General features: G+C 41.6%; 1 protein-coding gene and 1 long non-coding RNA gene across 2 annotated transcripts; one reads left to right on the plus strand and one right to left on the minus strand.

The window, feature by feature from the left end:
• Positions 1 to 4,836: 4,836 nt before the first annotated feature.
• TOMM7 (translocase of outer mitochondrial membrane 7) lies at positions 4,837 to 12,946 on the minus strand. The gene is made up of 3 exons (XM_084896562.1): positions 12,739 to 12,946; positions 9,622 to 9,670; positions 4,837 to 5,063 (listed from the first exon to the last, which is right to left on the minus strand). Exons 1-3 carry the CDS (start codon positions 12,839 to 12,841, stop codon positions 5,048 to 5,050), a joined length of 168 nt encoding a protein of 55 aa, XP_084752688.1. The 5' UTR covers positions 12,842 to 12,946; the 3' UTR covers positions 4,837 to 5,047.
• Positions 12,947 to 18,102: 5,156 nt separating this feature from the next.
• On the plus strand, positions 18,103 to 21,215 carry LOC311629137. The gene is made up of 3 exons (XR_014796155.1): positions 18,103 to 18,242; positions 20,150 to 20,183; positions 20,617 to 21,215. It is a non-coding gene; the product is annotated as an uncharacterized lncRNA (long non-coding RNA).
• Positions 21,216 to 21,429: the final 214 nt, after the last annotated feature.

Here is a 21,429-nt window from a genome sequence, read left to right on the forward strand (position 1 = left end):
TAAGAAGAGTGGAGAGAAATACTAAAATTGGTGAAAGCCATGTGATAGGAAAGTGTTTGGGGTCTCCAAGACCATCATGCTCCGTGGCTCACTAGATTCACCACATTCAGAAAAGCTATTATACTTGTGATTAGGGTTTACTACATATTACTGTGTAAGTGTACAGGTTGAAATTAGGAAAGGAAAAAGGCTCACAGGGCGGAGTCCAGGAAAACCAGGTACAAGCTCCCAGCTGTCCTCTCCCAGTGGTCACAGACTGCTTAATTCGCTCAGAAATGGTGTGTGAAACATGTGAAGTGCTGCCTACTAGGAGCCCCCACATGACTGACCTTAGCTACTCAAGTCTCCAGTCCCCACAAGAGGCCAAACTGATACAGTGTGGCCCAGGGTTCCAGGTGAACATAAACAGATGCTCACCATAAATCAAATTGTTGGTATAAACTATCTGGCAAGTTCCAAGACCCCAGGTACACAAATAGTACACTCTTATCCCAAGGGCTTAGATGTTATCTCTCAGGAATGGTCAAGAACCAATCCCAATACCTTTGCAACGTGTGGAATTTGGACAACCCAGGCCTGATGAACTAACACTTTACTACACAGGAAGTTATCAAGGAAACAGTAGCCTAGATGGGAGGCAGCTCACCGAATGGTATTATAACTGAATACAGAGCTGCATGGTCCTGTGTGCCCCTTTCCTGTACAGGCCATATGTCAATAGAGCATATGCTAAAATATGAGCAGCCAATCAGGAAGGTCACCAGTGTTCTGTCATCCTTTTTGAAAGTCCCTCAGTGGGAAGAAAACTTGGCAGGAGCTCTGTAGCCCAGGTAAGGTGCTAGTTAGAACATGGGATTACTGCCCTAGGATGGCAGTGTGATGTAGAGAATTGCTAGAAAGGCTTTTGGGTATTGAGCAAACAGATATAGTAATTAACATAATGCAATTCATCTTTTAGCCCTTATAGATTATCCTTCAATAGATTATCGTGATGCTGGAAATAAAATACATAATGCAGAGAAATAAATTATTTAGGTTAGAATTTTGTACTCTTAAGACATGCTAATGAAAGATGATACTTTATAGTGGGGAAACTTTATTTCAAATAACAGTAACGAGGATGAGGATGATAATGAAAATGATAATACCTCCATTATTCACTCTGCTAATTCTATATAAACTCTTGATCCACATAGCATTTAAGCAATTATTCATTAATATTAGAAAAATGTAAATAGCATATTCTTAGGTGTTTTACTTCCTTTCCTTCAATATATTATTCACAAGATCCAAATAGTAAAAGAAAAAAATTAAATTTTGGAGAATGATCCTGTTAAAAATATTCAATATTAACATAACATCGCAGGGAGTTCCTTGAAGATGGTAAGTACATACTGTTACAGAATTTTTAATTATAAACTTGTTGAAAAAACGCATTTAATAATTTTTAATTCTAGTTCCAATAAAATGCACTTGTAGCTCCTCTTTCAAGTTTAGTTTTCAACTAAATAATATCAGCTCTCCATTGCCTATCAGAAGTCATCCAAACTGACACTTTAGACTCCCCATTGTCTACTTCCATCTAACTTATCTGCCTCTAACTACAGCCCCCCACAAAAGGTTCCCCAAAATCAAGGTGTCAATGGATTTGGCTTCTCCTCTGGCCTTTTCTCTACTATGAGAAAATACATGTCTGTATTTAAGCCACCCATCTGTGGGTTATTTTGTTATGGCAGCGCTAGTAGACTAACACATGTCTGAACACCAGGACACTGGGCTCATTGGAAGCCATTTTAGAAGTTGCCACAGAGGATGTTGGGCTATTTGACTGTCAAGGCCCTTTTCTGCAATAATCTTTTAAGAGGACTCTGCTTTTGCAGAAAAAGACACATTTAGCACTCTCCAATTTGCAATATTAGCCTGACAGCCATTAAGAAATCTAAAATAAATCTGTATTCACAGAATTCTAAGCTCTGTGATTTACAGTCACCTGCAAAGATGTCAATTGTTAAACATTCTTTATACATTTAAAACTCAAGTATTCTAAGTGCATAACATTAAAAAAAAAAAAAAAAAAAAAAAAACTTTTCTATTTGCCCCCATGTATCCTAATTTATTGTATTTAAAAACTTTTCTTTAAGTTTGAGATTGGACCAATTTCATTTGCCAGCATTTATATATCCATGCATATCCTAGGCATCTAAACAGAAGCAAAACCATAGTTATATACTTTCTTCCAACTGAGTTTTTTAAAAAAGATTGATGTGTGCTGAATTTCCTACAGCTATAGACTTTCAGAGAGCAGTCTTTCTCTTTTAAAAGAAATTGAACTTAATAGTTTTATGGAGACCTTTTCAATGTAAAATAACTTGTGGGAGTTCTCCTCAAAGCATTTGAAAGTTCTAATAATCTAGCCACCCGCCCACATCAATACTATTCATTAGAGCCTCTTTTTACTTGAAAGGAAGTATAACACAACAACAACAAAAAACAAAAAAAAACAAAAAAAAATCAAAAGAAAAATAAGACTAATCCAAGCATATACACCAACTCCATTTCTCATTAACAACTGTTCCAATTAAAAAATAAGTTGTCTTGGACTTGTGGCCTCAGCCATTTCAGAATAGCCAGGATTAGACTTAGCCTTCCTGCCATAAACTGGACAAAATATATAAAACAATGTTCAAGATTGGATGGCAACATAGATTTTTTTGGTAGCATCTAACATTATTTGTCTACTTCTTTGCCTACCAAATATTGAGATCCCACTATGTGCCATGCACTATTTTAAGTGATAGGGATATAGCAGTGAACAAATCAACTAGAAACTCACCTTTATGAGAAAACTAGGTAAATGAGGAGGGTGGGGAGAAGGAGCAGTATAATAGGAAGAATTAAAGGCAAGAGATTATGACTCCCATAAGAAACTAATATGATCCTTTCAGAATTAATTACTAAAACCTCTTGTCATTTCATGCCACCCACACTTTCTGTAGTTGAGCTACACCAGCTGGGCAGAAAAAATCTTAAGGATTCTCTAGTGTCCAGCACAGAACAGAGACCAATGCTTGTTGGATTTCACTGCCCTAAAACCTAAAATTCAATAAAATGTAGTTCACAAATATATGATATATACACACATGAAAGTGTCTTCTAGTCTCAAACCTTCCCTGTCTTGAACATAAGCTTTAAACTCTCTTTCTTAGCTTCCTGAGATGTGAGATATGGGGACTGGTCCCTTTCAACTTAATTCTGGATTCCTTTCTTTAAAGTCTACTAGGTTTTATAGACAACTACAAGTTAACCCCTAAAATATAAAGCCAGTTATGTTTACTATCCATGTTAAAATTTTATCAAAAGGTACACCTGCCATAGCTTTATTCATTTTCTAGAAATCCTGAATATGAAAGGGAAAATATACACCAAAATTCTAACTAAAAAATCCACTGACAACACTAAACAAAAATCCACTGACAACACTAAATAAAAAATCCACTGACAACACTAAACAAAAAGGAAAGTAACAATTGTTACTTTCCTTTTTGTTGTTACAAAAAGGCAGGGGAGAAGAAAAGGCCACAATTGTAAACAATTCTATGGGACTGAAAACTAAAACTTGTTTTTTGTAACAAAGAGGTAGTTTTTTCTTTTAGCAAAATCATACATGCTGAGATTCATGATGTTGAAGCTATTAAGTGCTTACCAAAAATGGTTTTCTTGTAGTTAGCTCTTCTCAAATATTCCACTTCTAAACTCTCCTTATATAAACAATGAGCCTCAAAAATAGTCTCCTACATCTCCATGGCAAAGGTAACAAAGCTTGAGGAAATAAGTTTAAATAGCTAAGAGGGTTTTACAGTGGAAACAAGGACTTTCTGGTAATGACAAGTCCAGTCACCTGAAATTACTTTCATGGTCATTCTCTACTTGAACACGGGATATCTACAAACATTCAAACCAACAGACTCCTCCCAAACAGCATCTTATTTCAAGCCTATTTTCCTACATTAATTACAACTCCCAAAACTAAGTATATCTATTCTGATAGGATTACGGAAAAAGCTAAATATAAATAGGCTTAATACAGGTCAAGCCCCAGGAAACCAGGATCTAGAACTGAAAACTGGTTGCCAGTAAGTGTCCTTTCTTCTATCAGAAAACAGAAAGTGATACTATTTTGTATAGCTCTCAATGGGCTCTTGCCCAGCCAGCTCGTTTTCGAGCACCACCGAGGGAAATCATAGACTCACATTTAATTCACAAATAAATCAGACATACACTCCCCAAAGCTATTCCCATCAATTTCCAACAGAGCCCTTTCTTTTCACCAGAACTGCACTCCAATTCAGTGCAGGAGGGAAGGGCCAGTTTACCACTACCTCAGAATACTCCAAGGAAGTTATCAATTCAACACACAGGGAAACTGCAATCCATGTGTTAAGAAATTAACTTGGAAATTCTCTAACTTTTGAAGGCAGCATCTAGGCACAAATACAGATTCCCTGTTTCGTCTTTTTTTTTTTTTTTTCTTAAACAAAACAGGTGTTTTTTTTTAATTGATTTTCAGAGAGGAAGAGAGAAAGATAGAAACATCAATGATGACAGAGAATCATTGATCAGCTGCCTCCTGCATGCCCCCACTGGGATCGAACCCGCAACCTAGGTATGTGCCCTTGACTGAAACTGAACCTGGGACCCTTCAGTCCACAGGCCGATGCTCTATCCATTGAGCCAAACCAGCTAAGGCCAGATTCCCTGTTTTGAAAAAGTACTAAAAGGCTAAATTTTTACTTAACAGTACTACTGTGTTCAATTCAAAAAGGACTCAACACATAATATTGTTAAAAAACATTTATTTTGATACAGTCTACCATAAATACGTCAGTAGAGGTTCCACTCTGCCACAGATGCATCTGAGAAGAGCCCTGTGCCATTCAATTGGTGAACGTGTGAACGATGTCCCATCTCTTATGCCAGCCAGAGGGCACACCTTCCATGTTGTTACTGTCCATTGATTGCTTCCAAATCCAGATGACCAAACAGTCCTTTATCCCCAAAGTAAGCTAAAATGTTTGTGAAGAGGAGAAAGAAATTAAACCCCAAAGTAAAAACTTCTTAAACATAGCTTAAGAACTAGAAGATTTTATACATTCATGTCAGTTATTAATTGTCTATCAAATTCAGTTACTAGAAGAAAAAGATCAATCTCATTGAACAAAAGGAAAAATCAAACATAGAAACCCATATTTAAAGAATACAATTTTGTTAGTTTTGACAGTAGTTACCTGTTATATAAACAAAAAGGAAAATGTAAGTTGAGGTCAATAAAAGATATATGATAATAATTTTCATTAACATGAAGGACTGATAAAACCAGAAAATAAACCCGTAACATTACTAGATATAACATAAGTAAAATTAAAAATAACATTTATTGAATGCTTTCTATGGGTCAGACAATACACAGAAAGTTCACAAATCTTAGTTATGATCCCTATTTTAAAGAAGTTGAAACTGAGGCTTTGATATGGTTACATATTGTTAGTAGCAGAGTGGGATGTGACCCAGGTGCTCTTAACCATTAGCCCACACACATCCCAAAAGGAATCGGCCTTCATTTCTGCCTCACCTAATTCTTACCCCAAACATTCCACCCACTAACTAGCCCAAACTCCTGAATCATTTGCTGACTAAACAAGAGGATCCAGAAAAGAGATAAGAGGTGTTTTACTTCTAAATCTTATTGATTAAATAGGTGATTCTTAATAATATGACAATAAAATTATACCACATAATGACAATTTGAGCATTCTGTAAAATTTTTAAAAATATATTTTGATTTTTAACAGAGAGAAAGGGAGAGGGAGAAAGAGTTAGAAACATCGATGAGAGAGAAACATCGATCAACTGCCTCCTGCACACCCCCCACTGGGGATGTGCCTGCAACCAAGGTACACATGCCTTTGACTGGAATCGAACCTGGGACCTTTCAGTCCACAGACCGAGGCTCTATCCACTAAGCCAAATTTTTTAAAGTATTTTTCCTTTGTCTGAGAAAAAATGAACTATCTTCTAGTTCCAATTTTCAAGAGTGTATTAAAATCTCCCATTAAATACCAAGTATTTATGAATACAGTTAAGATATGAAAATAAATTACTCATCTACTAAGATCTCCTCCTCAATGGTAATGAGCATCCAAAATAAAGAAAAAAGAAAATCTTCCTTGGCTTTATACAGATAATGGGAACAATAGTTCTCTTAATTAATCTTAGCTTTAACATATTTTACCTAAATAATGTTCTACTAAAATACTGCCCTCATTCATTAAAAAACTGCATTTTAAATGCGTATCAAGCAACATTTTTTACCACATGCCATGCATCATCCTGGGAGAGGTGCATAAAAACAAATATTTTCCTCATCTCAAGGAACCCAACTAATTAGCAAAGAAAACAGACCAGTAAATCATGAACTATTATTATTTATGTAAGTATTACATAATTAAATTCATACATAAACAATAAACTTTATGTTAATGAACAATAAATTTTACATTAGTAAAACCCCAGCAGCTATCATTGTTTCTTTCAGGATACAAACTAGGCAGTCTCCCAGTGCAAACAGCACAGTATATGATATGCTAAAACTGGGTAATTCTCTTCAGACACTTAGTCAATTCTTTCCTAAATACAGATTCTCCTGGAAGGAAACCAGAGATGCCCATAATGACAGAAAAGAGAGTCAGCACCAGAAAGGAGCGCTGAGAAGACACTAAGGTGAAGAAATGAAAAAGCAAGGGCGATTGCTCCATCTAGTTTGCAACCAGGATCAACTCTTGATGGGATAAATGAAACCAAAAAGTACTACCAAACGGCACATTCTATCCCCACCTCTGGATCCCAGATTACTTGGGACACACACAAAAATGCTATTTTCCAGCATGCATGTCCAGTCTAAAAGGTTACCACAAGATGCAAAAAGCCTAAGAAGTCAGGGTGAGCTGACTGATTAATGAATGCAACACTTGTTGCCAGCTACTTTAGGTACTTATAGGACAAAATACTATAATGTAAATACACAACAACTATAATATAAGCAGAGAATGACAGAATACTATGGGAACACAAAAACAGCGAGCTTCAGCTGGAAGAAGGAGAAAATGATTTAGGGAATAGGTGACATTTGAGATTGGCCTTTTCTAGAAGTACATTTTCAAGTGGAAATGGAGGGGAAGGAGCATTCCAGACAGAGAGAGCACAAATACATGGACAAAGGCATGAAAATACATAGTTCATTCTGGAATTGGCAAACACTATCTTGCAGCTAGAGCACTGTTCCCATAGAGAAAGAAATGAGGTAAAGGCCCAGTTGGCATGACTCAATGGTTGAGCATCAACCTATGAACCAGGAAGTTACAGTCCAATTCCCAGTCGGAGCACATGCCCAGGCTGTGGGCTCCATCCCCAGTGTGGGGTGTGCAGGAGGTTCGCTTCATCATTGATATTTCTATCTCTCTCCCTTCCTCTCTGAAATCAATAAAAATATTTTTTTAAAGAAATGAGGTAAATAAGATGACACAAAAATTATTAAAAATCACTACTAACAGTTTATTGCGCACATATTACTTGCCAAATACTGTTAATACTTCACATATAGTATTCTTAATCAAGCCTCATGGCAATCATAAGAACTAGTATTATGCCCATCTTATAAAAGAGGAAACTTCATTTTAGAAAGGTTACTAGCCTCTTTGAGAAAGATATCAGTTAGCAATTTCCAGTGCTTGGAAAAATGTTCCCACATTCTGACCCAGTCGCCCATCTCTGATAACGTCTCTTAAGGTAACATTTCTCTAAGGAAACAAGTAGTCTAAGGTCAATCAGCTAGTAAATAGCAAACACATTATCTCAAGTCCCCATTTTACAAAAAAAAAAAAAGGAAATGGCAGTTCAAAGAGTAAAGGCTAAGGAAAAAGGATCTTAGAAGTGATCTCTGAAAGTAGTTTTAACAAGCCATAGCATAAAGGTTAACCATAGGAGGTTAAAGGGAGGGAGGGAAGTGAAGAAAGGTAGCAGTGAGTGAAGACCATTTATTAAAGCACTTCGTTAGGGAAAAGAGAATTAACTGCAGAAATGGACAAGTGAACAAGGAAAAAGACCCTTTCCTCTTATATGAGGCTAAGGCAAAGAGAGCAGAGGAAAGTCCTATCAGATGGCACTGTGCTAATTACATGAAGAGGTAAGATCATCTGAGGGAGGCCACGTGACCCAGTGGAAAGAGTGTAGGCTTTGGAGACACACATACTAGTATTCCACCACCTACCAACTGTGACCTTCTCCAAAGAACTGAAGGAATAACTAGAAATATTGTATATAAAGCACCTGAAACAGTGACACATTGTTAAGTGACAGTAATATTGCCATTATTATTTTCTGCCCATTCTGGAAAAAAATGACTTCAAGAAGGAGTTTAAAGAAACTATAGACCTAGAATGGCTGATATAAGTCTGTTTGGGCAATCCACATGAAATGTCTGTAAAATAGAGGGTCAAGTTGAAATCCCACAGCAACTATACAGGGATCCTGGCCATTAGAATGCCAAGACCATCAGTCCCTCCTATAGAACAAACCTGCATGTTCTAGATTCTGCCTTTGCATAAATGTATGTACATACACATATATGAATAGTTTTCATAAGTATACACATATACATACATGTGTCAGTATAGGAATATATTTATACTCTTTGTACCTATGCGTGTATGTAATTTTCACAAGTGCTTATCAAACACTGGCAAGGTTGTTTCTGAGAGAGAAATTTGACAATGCATTTTCAGAACCATAAGTGCTCATATAATTGACTTGTTAATCCAATGAGAATTTATCAAAGTAAATAAATCAAAATCTATAAAATCTAGGTGCATAAAAATGTTCATTATATTATTATGTAAAATATTGAAAAACTGAAATACCTAAGTAATCAAAACCTGGAAAATATATGGGATGTCAACTCTAATTTTAGTGAAGACAATAAAATACTACGTACTCTTATTAGAATGATATAAAAAGGTTATATTTATCTGAATAAGGTTAAGATGGAAATATGGGAAATTTAAAACCGTTTACCTTTTAAAGTGGTAGAATGATAAATTAGTGCTTTTAAAAAAAAATATGCTTCACTGCAACATACTGAGGATTCTTAGAGGGAAGGTGAGGGGGTGGGGGGAGGAAAGAGGTCAACCAAAGAACTTACATGCATAACCCATGGACACAAACAATAGTGGGGTGAAGGAATGGAAGTGGGGAGAAAGAAGTCTGGGGGATAAAAAGGAGGAAATCTGTAATACTTTCAACAATAAAGATAAAAAAATTTTTAATTAAAAATACGCTTCATTATGGTTATATGAGACAGTTAATAAAAATTAGGAAGGGGAGAGAAAGTACTTACTTGCTAACAAGCTAACTGGTCTGCAAAATGCTGCAGTATTCCAACAGCCCAAAACTATAACAACTGATAAAAGTTCCATTACAATGCCTACCACTACTACTCTTCTGCTTCCCAGCAACTCAGCACTAACATATGAACATTTGACCTGAAATGTTTATTTATAAGAACAGTACCTCAAAACAGTTGGTTCAGGCATTCCAGGATCTGCACCCCTCTTAAATCCTAAGAGAGCGGGGAAAGGAGAGGAAAAAAAAAGAATACTAATTAAAAACCCAGCAGACAAAACATTTACAATCAAGACTTTCTTTTTCAATAACCTAGGGTAGCTGGAATGATATCCCAATCTACCAGCTTTATCTCGATTTTCCTATGCTACAGAACAGATTCTAACCTATTATGGCTAGGACCAATCAGTAGGGAAGACAAACTTTTTCCTATTATCACACAATTTAGCACATGAGCTAAAAGCAGAAGCATGTACTATCTTTCATTATAAAACATATTCAAGTTGTTATTTAATAACCCAATTAAAAGTATATTCTTATTATAAGCATGACTAAATAAACCTTAACATTCCATTTTGTTTAACCTAATCAAGTCAACATTCTTATTACTACAAGTATGATTAAATAAACCACTTACCATTTAAAATGTTTATTAGCACTGGCCAGGGTGGCTCAATGGTAGAATGTCAGCCTATATACCAAGGGGTCTCAGGTTTGATTCCTGGTCAAGGATTACAGGTTGATCCCAGGCCACCATTCAGGGTGGGTGTAGGAGACAACCAATAATGTGACTCTCACACATGAATGTTTCTCTCTCTCCCTTTCTATCTCTCTAAAAATCAATGGGAAAAATATCCTCAGGCAAGGATTAACAAAAAATTTTAAAAATGTTTATTAATTAATAGGGCAACATATTAATTTGCTGAAATAACTGATTAAAATTAGAGTTGGTGTCAAGAACTATGAGGGGTATGAAATTTTATCCCACTTTTAAAGACAACAAACTTGTCTGCCATATTCCTAGTCAGAAACAAAGAACAATTTATTATTCCCAGATACAGCTGTAGTCAGAGTACCTTCATTCATATTGGAGACAACCCTGCATTTAGGGAACCAAAATCTTTTATAATGGGCAGTAAGCATTTCTCCTGTTAGTTCTGGAGGAAAATACTATTTTCCAAGGCTGTTCATTCTACAAATGCGTCTTTAAAAAGATAACATGGAACAAAGGTAGTCAGAGCCTCTGAATTTCTACAGTCTTCCAACAGATGGCTCATTAAAATATTTTTGTTGGTAAATGTCCAAATTGATTTTCTATCATGTCCTATTTTACAGCACTATAATCCCACTATACTCCCTGAAATCCTAAAAAAGATATGTTTTAACCTAAACTACACAAGAAAATTAATCTACAATAGCAGGTATTAGTGAGAGGTGACACGGAAAAGTAAAAGAAACAACCTGGAAACTAGGTTAGACATAAATTTATATACAGTGTAGGAAAAAAGGCCATTAACAAGAAGTACTGAAAAAATAGCCTCAACATCAATCTCAACCTGTGTTGGATCCTAGGATGAAAATACCACAATGGTAATCCTAGGACAGAAAATATAGCCAGTGTGCACGAAAAGGAAACAAATTCTAGGATGGAGAAGAAAAGCATTATCTACTCTTCAGACCAGAGCCCTTGATGCACAGATTGTAGCAACCAGCTACAGCTTTCTGGGAAGTAGAAAAGGAATCTCAAAAAGAGAAAAAGGTAAATGAAAAGACTTATAAAGCAGCAAAGAAACCACAGGACAGAGACCAAGAGCAGACTACAACAGGACCCCACATGCACAATGGAAAAAGAAAATGGCACAATGAAGGGGGAGAATCAAAGCCCCCCCCTGCCTTTCTTAGCTAAAAAGAGAACTGGGTCCACTGTTCCACCAGCCAAACTGGGCCCTTCTACCATTTGAAAGTCGGGAAGAGGGGTAACGTCATAGACTGCAACAGTAAGCTGTCAATTATTTAATCCTTGATACTTATACAAAGTCACTAAAATCTGGAAAAGTAATACTTCTTTTAAAAAATGTATTCAAAATAAGGACGGAAAAAATATCTTTTTTAAGCCCTGAATACCTAAGTATTCCCAGGTTATCAGTTGGCTTGCAATTCTTGGGGAACGTCCAGCCTAATCAAAGGCTCTTGCACTTTCTCTTAGGCGAGGCACCTAAAACGAATAGGAAGCTAAAATCATAGGATTTTGAAAAGTGAAACTGAGTTTTAGAAAATGTCAAACGTTATGCTCAAACGGACAGCAGCGCTGCGGCTGTCTCTTCCCACCATGGTGCCTGCGACAGGCAATTAGGAGTAAACAGAAAAAAAAGAAAAAAAGACCCAAGATAAAGTCCCAATGTGTAGCCCTCGATGAAAAATAAATGCCTGAGCACTTACAGATCTTTGCAGTATGGCATAAAGGTTAAGCGGATGGGCCTTGCTCTAACTGGTTTGGCTCAGTGGACGGAGCGTTGGCCTGGGGACTGAAGGGTCCCGGGTTCGATTCCGGTCAAGGGCATGTACCTTGGTTGTGGGCACATCCCCAGTAGGAGGTGTGCAAGAGGCCGCTGATCGATATTTCTCTCTCATTGATGTTTCTAACTCTCTATCCCTGTCCCTTCCTCTCTGTAAAAAAATCAATAATATATATATATATATATATATATATATATATATATATATATATATATATATATATATATATATATATATTTTAAGTATGGGCCTTGATAGCCTGAGTTCACAGCTCCCCCTCTTAGCTATGTGGCCTTCCGGCAAGGAACCAAACTTCTCTGCGGCTCGGCTTCCTCGCCTGTACAATGGGTTCCATAAGAAAAATCACCCCCGCCCTTCGTGGTGCAGCTTAGGAAGCACCTGGCATCCAACAACTACTGTCATCATCGCGCTTCCGGGCTGTGGCGTGTCCGCGTCCACAGGCCTGTCTCGCCAGGCTCACCTGGACAGGTGAGGACGAACCCCCTGACGGCCCACCTGGTGCCCAAGAGTGCAGTGTGTCGCTTTCACACCATGTTCCTTCGTTCGTCTAACTCTCGCTCAGTCTGACTCTCCCAACAAACCTGCAAAGCATATCACAACCTCCGCTTCGCCGAGGCACACGCAAAGGGACCTGAAGCGTGACACGGCGAGGTCACGTTTCCCTCCCGGCCCCAGGAGCCAACCATGGAGTCGCAGCCTCTGCACTCCCCGCCCTCCTGTCTCCTCACAAGTTCTTCGCCCACTGACCCAGGTAAATCACGAGCGGGATAAAGCCCCAGCGGATGGCGAACTGGCCGCCCTTGAAGAGCTGCTGCAGCCTCTGCTTGGCCTCTTTGCTCAGCTTCACCATGGTGACGGCCCCGGCGGCGCTACGAGCACACTCGACCGCGGCGGAAGTCCTCTCTCCTCCTGAGAAAGAGAGGAGAGTGCGCAGGCGCCGCGCACCGACTTTTACGGCACGAGTCGTGAGCGCCGCCAGCAGAGGTCGTAACTCATCGCCCGGACCACGCCTCGCGCCCGCCGCGGCGCTGTCAACCAAAGGCGCATGCGTGGTCGAGTCTCCTGGCTGTCCGAGGCTCAAGTTCACCTCCAGGTTTAGGAATGGCCTCGTTTCGCCGATGGCTGGATTCTGGAGGCTTCGTTCTTTCCGCCCTCCTCTGTCCACAGGCTTCTCCATTTTTTTTTCAAGTGCATCTCCGCGTGTCCCCTGTCCGACATGGAAGAAGCATTATATTCAGAAGGACTGGGTTTTAGGAGAAGAGATTAAAGATCCATTGTTCCTTGAAGGCACCATATTCTCTCTTACCTCTTGCCGTCGCCTCTGCCAGAAATGCCTTCCCACGCCCCCTTTTTTTAAGTCCATCCAAGGGGTGATCTTCCTTGTTCTGCTCCTGGCCCCTGTCCGGCAAGATGAGCACTTCCTCCCCATGCCGCCAACTCTCCGGTTGATTTATCAATACTTATTTATGTGACATTCTTCCTAAATAGACTACAGGCATTATATCCCCAGTGACTGTATTAACACTGTGGAATTGGCCAATTTGAGACTATTTTCCTCAAGCTGTGATAAAAGAACTCTTTCCATTCTCCTGGAGCAACACACACGATTAAACTAAAAGCTTGCCTTTTCCAAAATGTCATATACTTGGAATCACACAGTAGATAAACTTTTGGGATTGGCTTTCTTTCACTTCGTAATGTGTATTTAAGTTCTCTCCATGTCTTTTCTTGATAGAGCTTTTTTATTTTTTATTATTAAACTTATTGGAATGATATTGGTCAGCATGAACATGTGGGTTTCTATGTTACAAGATCTGTAGATTGCACCATGTACCCACCACCCAAGTCATATCTTCTCTTGTCACCTTATATTAGAACCACTTCCTCCCCCCCCCCCCCAACCCCTTCCCTCCGGCAACCACCATGCTGCTGTTTATGTTCACAAGTTTCAGTTTTATATCCCACATATAAGTGCAATCATATGGTTCTTAGCTTTTTTCTGACTGACTTATTTCTTTTTTTTTAATATATATATATTTTATTGGTTTTTTACAGAGAGGAAGGGAGAGGGATAGAGAGCTAGAAACATCGACCAGCTGCCTCCTGCACACCTCCTACTGGGGATGTGCCCGAAACCAATGTACATGCCCTTGACTAGAATTGAACCTGGTCTGCAGACCGACACTCTATCCACTGAGCCAAACGAGTTTCGGCCTGACTGACTTATTTCGCTTAGCATAATGTTCTCAAGGTCCATCCATATTGTTGCAAATGGCACTATTTCGTCCTTTCTTATGGCTGAGTAGTATTCCATTGTGTATGTGTACCACAATTCTTTATCCAGTCCCTCTTATCACAGGACACTTTAGTTGTTTCCATGTCTTGGCCACCAGGAATAAGGACCGAACATTTCTTTTTAGCACAGAATAATATTCCATCATCTGGATGTACAGTTCATTTATCCATTCACCCATTGAAGGACATCTTGGTTGTTTGCAAGCTTTTGGCAATTGTGAATAAAGCTATGATAAATATCTGCAAGTTTTTGCATGGATGTTCTACATCCTCACAAGCAATTGATATCAGTGTTTTGGAATTTAGCCATTCTAATAAAGTATAACAGTATATTATTATTGTTTTAGTTTGTAATTCCCTAATGACCTGTGATGTGAAGCATCTTTTCATATGCCATCCCATCATGTTTGCTGATTCTATTCCTTAAAAAAGAAATTCACTAGGCCCAGGCAGCACTCAAGGGGTTGGGAATCACCCAAGGACATACATACATAACAGGAGAAGGGGCCCTGGGGACCATTTCAAAGGCTGCCCAATATAATTCAATTCAGAGGGGGGAAAAAAAAGAAGAAAAAAAAAAATGAGAAGAGGAATTGGAGGCAAGCATAGACAATGCTTTTGAGGAGTTTTGCTACAAAGAGAAACAATGAAATGCGAGGTTAGTTGCAGAAAGATGTGGCATTAAAGTATGTTTCCATTTTAATTAATGTACAACAAACCAGATTACTCTTATCAATAAAAGTGGCATATTTAATTTATTGAATGTGTAATTAAATAGAATTCTACTTTACACCATAAATTCATATATTTCTTTTTTTAATATTACTTTATCATATATTTCTTAGAAGTATTGTGACCCACAGCACTCTGGTTTGAAAAAAAAAAAAAAAAACCTGAGAGGGAATTTTTAAAAATGTCTGGCCCTGGCTGGTTTGGCTCAGCAGACAGTGTGTCAGCCTGCCAACTGCAAAGTCCTGGGTTTGATTCCAATCAAGGCACATAGCTGATTGCAGAATCCTTCTCAGCCCAGGCTCTGGTCAGGGCTCATGCAGGAGGTAACCAATCAATGTGTTTCTCTCACATCGAAATTTCTCTCTGTCTTTTCCTCTCTCTTCCACACTCTCTAAAATCAATGAAAAAATATCCTCGGAGGAGGATTAAAAAGGAAAAAAAGTATGTTTGCACCCAAGTGGGGGTCCGTATTCCAGGGCTTCCAGAGACTTTTCTGCAGTCTCTAATTCCTTACGGATCAGCCACCGTTTATGTAGGCAGATAAAACCAATAGGCCCCAGGGAGGGCAGACATTCTCTCTTGGCTTGAAAACAAGCCTACAGCTGCTTGGAAAAGGCAGACTGCTGGGCCGAAACCCCGCATGTGGCAAACAGCCCAATGACACCAATTAAAATGTTACCCAACTGGAGTGATCATTAAAATCATAATGTCAGTCGTTGCTTTATCTTCTGACTCTACACTACAATAACACAATAAATTTGCACTAAACACAAAGACAAGAGAATGAATAGGCCCATTAATTTGCAAAAGCAAACACCCTCGCTATGTCTAATGCTAGTCCATAAAGAACCAGGGAGTCTTAGGATCAGGCAACTGCAGGGTTTGGGGAGGGCCATACATAATGTGCTTCCTTCCCTTCCGTGCACAGAACCCACTCAGGCATAAGACACGGAATGGAAATTAAAGTGTTAGCTTTCCTACTGATAGGATGGAATCTTTAGAGCTGTCCCTTCTGTCCCCCTTCTCAGTCCAGACCTGGAGTCACCATTTCCTTATACTGGCCCTGGGCACTGAGGGGAGGAAAAAGAACGTGAATCCTCACAGCTAACAACATCTTTGTAATGGATTTGCTGTTCTTTGAGAAAGATGAGTCCTTGGAGGTCAATGCAGGATCACATTACTGCAGGGTTAATGAGAAACAATCTCCCACTGGTGTGGACTATGGGAAAAAACTCAGGGGTACAGGGGAGGGGCTCCTCGGCGGTTTCCAGGTGATCACTTCTCGTCCCGTCTCCCCTCCCATCAGAGAAGGGCAGAATCTTGGCCTGTTTCACTGGGAACAGGGACAGGCAGGGGAGGGATGCCAACAAGCCTACCCCAGTTTGCCTGCTCTCCAAAATCATGTCAGCACAGGATTTTATTGGAATGTCTTCTCTTCTGGAAGGGAATGAGGAGCGTGTGGGCAGAGGCTAGGGGCATTATCCAACACAAGTTCCTCTGCGGAGAAGCAGGGTCAGACGTGTGGGTGGGGAGTGGGGGGAGGCGAGGCGGGGGGCTCTACCAGTAGAGAGGTGCCCAACACCTGATGCCCTGGGGTGCCTGCTCTAAAAAGGATGGCAAATACACACTAAAAGGGGACATCCACAGACGGCACCAAGCCCGAGACTAAGGACTGGGAATGCAGGGATAAAGGCACACTCAAGGTGGCCTGGGTAAGACCCCACCACTGCTAGGTACCATGTGAGCCTAGAAGAGCTGTATTGTGTATACCCAACTATAAACGCAAATGGAGGATAAATGGCACATCTCTCCCCCTGAGTCATTTCCCACTTACCCCGGCACTAATGAGGCAGAATTCAGGGGATTCCGTGGAGGAGTCCTCATGGGGCTTCTATTTTATCACCAGGACAACTCTGCCATGGGAGAAGAGCCTAAGGCCAGTCTACTCCCCCAGAGAAAAGGACCCACAGGTTGAGAACCGCTAGCAGGGTCGCCTAAGACCATCGGAAAACACAGATATTTACATTACGATTCATAACAGTAGCAAAATTACAGTTACGAAGTAGCAAGGAAAATAATTTTATGGTTGGGGTCACCACAACATGAGGTGACCCCCAAAGGGTCTCGGCATTAGAAAGGTTGAGAACCACTGCATGATCTACCAAATCCCTTCTACTCTGGCTCTTCAACTCCCTTGGCCTCTGATCCCCCTCGCCTATGTTGGATGTGCTGTCAGCTTCCTCCTGGGAAGGCTAGACCCAGCGTAGGTACCCCCTCCCGCGAGAAGCCTTCACTGATCCCCCTCTCTCTCTCCCTCCCCGCAGCGGGCTGGCTTCTTTGAGTGTGTCCCTGGCACCCTATATGGGCTCCTGTCAGCAGATGGACCTCACTTTATGTTCTTTAAGAACAGGGTCCGCCGAAACCGGTTTGGCTCAGTTGTAGAGCGTCTGTCTGCGGACTGAGGGGTCCCGGATTCGATTCCGGTCAAGGGCATGTACGTTGGCTGCAGGCACATCCCCGGTGGGGGATGTGCAGGAGGCGGCTGGTCGATGTTTCTCTTTCATCGACGTTTCTGGCTCTCTATCTCTCTCCCTTCCTCTCTGTGAAAAATCAATAAAATATATTTAAAAAAAAAAAAAAAAAAAAAAAAAAGAGCAGGGGCAGTTTGTCATTGAACTTCACACCCCAACGCCTGGCAGAGTCTGCTCTCTATACATACCTGCTGCCCTGAACAGTCTCCAACCAAAATGATCTCAAGCTCTCCAGTTTCTAGGAAGCCCCAAATCTCAAAATTCCAAGGGCAGGTTAAACATAAAACGCCACCGTGTGAGAGCAAGGCTGGGGAGGGCCCCGTCCGTCCTCCAGGGCTTGTGTGACCTGCAGCCACCCCAGGGAAGAAAGGCATAGACATTCGGGGCGCGGCGGATACCTAACATTATTTGAATGTCGGGCGCTGCAAGGAACCTGCAGGGAGGTAAACGGACACCACACCCAGGGAGGGGTCAGGGATGGATTCTCCGGAGGGAGTCTGCAGTCTCAGGCCGCCGGCAGGGGGCAAGCGAGGCCTCCCGGAGGGGCGGGGGTGCTGGGTGGGGGCGGATGCTGGGCCGGGAGGGGCACTGGGGCAACTTTTTGGTTGGCTGCCTCCGGCGCTGACAGCCCAGGCCCCTTTTAAACTTGGTTCCTCCGGCGCCCTCCCCTTTCGGCCGCAGCGCGCGACTTGGGTAAGTGGCTCCCAACTGGTTCGACGCCCGGGCGGCCACGTGGCCGGGGGGTGTCCCCGGTGACCCTAGGCTAGGGGTGCCCTTGTCGCCCCGGGCCTGCCCCATCTGTGCCGCCAAGATCGGGGATCGGCTTCAGCTCCGGGACCCCTCGGGAGAGGCGCTGCCAGCTCCAGGGATGGAGCCCACTTGGGTGGGGTCCCCATCGCGGTGCTGGCATGGCTCCCTCCCCGGGACGCTCCCTCGCGGCGCCTAGGGGCCCCCTTCCCCAGTGCCCGGGAGCCTGGCACCTCTCCTGCCGGTGGCCCGACGCCCCAGGGCTCGGCCCACGGGGAGCTGAGACCGTCTTTTCGCGGAAAGCTTAGCATTTCGGGGGATCCGAGGCCGGGGCGGTGTCCTGGTTCGGGGCGCACCGCGCGCCCAGGGTCCGATGGCCGGGCGCAGGCAGGTTAGGAAGCGGCTGCTCCAGGTCTGGAACCTCTGAGCTTCTGGGCGGGGCCGGGTCAGGACGGTGTTGGCAGCAAACGGGGTAACTTCGCCCACTCTCCCGCCACAACTGGCCTTCCGTGGCCACGGTGGCTGGGCTTTAATAAAGGTCTAGGGTGAGCCCTGTGGGAGCGGGTAGCATTTCCAGCGTGGGAGGCCAGTCTTGGGGGAACATCTGAGCCTCGGGTTCCACCAGGACAAACTCCAGGGCTGCCCCCCGGGGGGAGTTTTGTCTCCAGGAAGCGCTAAGTTTGGGGCAGGCTCTTCAGCTCAGTGCGCACAGGAAGGGTTCGTTACTCCTTCCTTACTGCTGTAGAAAGTTAGTATCCGAGTTGAAAAGTCTAAATTTAGAGCAGTGAGAGGGAGGGAAGGAGTCCTTGGAGCCCTCAGAGTTACTACTTAGCAATCTTGGTTTGCAATGGGAGGTTGTGTAGGGTAGGCGTTGGCCTCGGTTGTGAAAGATCCTCTGGTTGAGGCAACCAGAGCACGTCTATTTTTATCATGCTCTCAGAGAGGGAAATAGTGTGTTGCAGGCTGTATTCTAAGCACATGGACAACGTTTGCTGCCCCGGCGCCTTCGTGTCTGGTGAGGAGCACCACCTCCCAGGGCAATGCCATGGCCAGGCTTTGTTTTACAGTTGCCTTAGGAGCCACACTGTTTAAACAAGTCCGTCTGAGAAAGACATGTACTGACAGCCAGGCAGCCTGCGGCTATTTAAGGGCTGTGGAGGCTGAGTGAGGGAGAGGGAGGGTGCCTGCTCTAAACGCTTTGGCCTCTGGCTCTGGGCAAACAAGTGGCTGGCTTCCTTTGGTTTTAAAATCCATTAAAGCTGTTTGATTGTTTGTTTTTAAATATATTTTTATTGCTTTCAGAGGGAGAGGGAGAGGGAGGGGGAGAAAAATAGAAAAATCAATGATGAGAATCACTGATCCAGCTGCCTTCTGCACACCACCCACTGGGGGGTCCAAGCCTGCAACCCGCCATGTGCCCTTGACCAGGAGTTGAACCTAGGACCCCCCAGGCCACAGGCCAACCTCTATCCACTGTTCCAAACCGGCTATGGAGCTTCCCCCGCCCCTTCTAGGCAGATAACTGCTGCCAATAATGTTTATTTTTTTCTAAAGTTGATTATTATTCCATGCTATGAAACTGGAAAAGTGGTGGCTGCTGACATTCTGTTAAATGGATTTCCAGATTACAGGAATGCATTTCACTTCATTTTACTCCTGGCTGGAAATCTAGGTGATTCCCAAGTGTCAGGAAATTTGGAGATTGTCCCTTTTTTAAAAATAGGGATTCTATTCAATAGTAGCTCTTTATTCTAACACAGTGTGCTAGTACATGGTCACAATGAAAGACATTATTTATCAAAACAGAAAGTCATCACGTGATATTATTAACGTTGTTCTTACTTTCCTACCAGGCTCAGTCCAACTCAAGATGCTGACAAACTTCAGGTAAATGGAGAGAATTTGGATTAAGTTATGATTAAATAGTCGAGTAGAATTCTTGGCCAAGGATGAGAACTCTAACCTGATGGGATATGCCCTTGCTCTGATGGGTTAAAGGATTTACCTGAGGCCAAACTGGTAGGAATTTATTAAATGCTGTCAACATCCCTCCCCACTTTAAAAAGGATGCTTAAGTGATGGACATTTAATCTTTAAAAATGTTTTTCCAATGGTTACTATTTTGAGATTGAAAAAGGGTGGAGATGAATTGTTAGCATAACATAGGATTTTGAGTTTTAAAATGTGGTTTTTAAGTCAAACCATGAATGTCTGAGTGGGGAGTTCTGTTATCTACAGAGTTTGGTAAGCTGTTTTCTTAATGTCATGTTTTTGCTAGTAATTGCTGATCTAATTACCTCCGGTGGCACTTTTCTTACAGGGCTGGCGCTGCTGGAGAGACAGAATTGTGCCAGAAAGAAGCTTTTCAAGCAGATAAGGTGTACCTGAACAGGTGATGGTTGATATATGCAAAACAGAGGCTTTTGCTTTCTTTGTCCCTTTCATGCTAACAGCAGGGGTGAATTCTGGGGGTGGGGGCAGATTTCAGTTAGAGCATGTGTCTGCCCCACAGAGAATTCCCAGGGAATTCAATTCCATTGTTTCAGTTTTTGTTCCACAGCCCTAGCTTGGAACAGTAACCAGACTGGGTATTCTATACTTATCTTAAGGCAGTTTTGTCCACTGCGCTTCAATTTACAAAGTTATTTTAAAATCCTATTCTTTTGACTATAAAGATTTTTTTCCTTACCAGGTTATCCTTTTAAAATCCTGGTTTTATAGGCTTATAGATTTTTCTAAAATGCTGTATGTAGAACACTTTAATGATTAAATGTGACCCTTTTGATGGGATTCCTAGAGGTGTGGAGAGGCCTGGGCAATAATTGACATCTTGATTACACTGGTTATTATGCAGTGGTCTGATCTAGTGTGAATTTTACTGAATGTACATTGTTCCAATAAACATGACTCTAAAAACTTATCCTTCCTGGCGTCTTAATGACATTTCCAATGCAGTCTCTGGGGAAGATAGTCCTGGGTCAGCACTTGAGTGACTTCCTGAGATGTGAGAAGTGGCAAACACATCGAAATCACTTTGGAGTATGAATCACATAAGTGACTCGTGTACACAATAAATAACCTGAGAAACAGGACCAAGAGGTGTATGTTGGCTCAGTTATCAAGGATATACCAT

The sequence above is a fragment of the Pipistrellus hanaki genome (assembly GCF_964339955.1).
Source record: "Pipistrellus hanaki genome assembly, chromosome: 10".
Classification (NCBI taxonomy): Eukaryota; Metazoa; Chordata; class Mammalia; order Chiroptera; family Vespertilionidae; genus Pipistrellus; species Pipistrellus hanaki.

What these genes read in the sequence shown, in the direction of transcription:
- TOMM7 (XM_084896562.1), bottom strand. Translation starts at nt 12,841, where the DNA reads ATGGTGAAGCTGAGCAAAGAGGCCAAGCAGAGGCTGCAGCAGCTCTTC. An exon ending in CCCGCTCGTGATTTACCTGG is followed by an intron (nt 9,671 to 12,738) that starts GTCAGTGGGCGA and finishes CCGCTCTCTTAG; the next exon opens with GATTTAAGAGGGGTGCAGAT.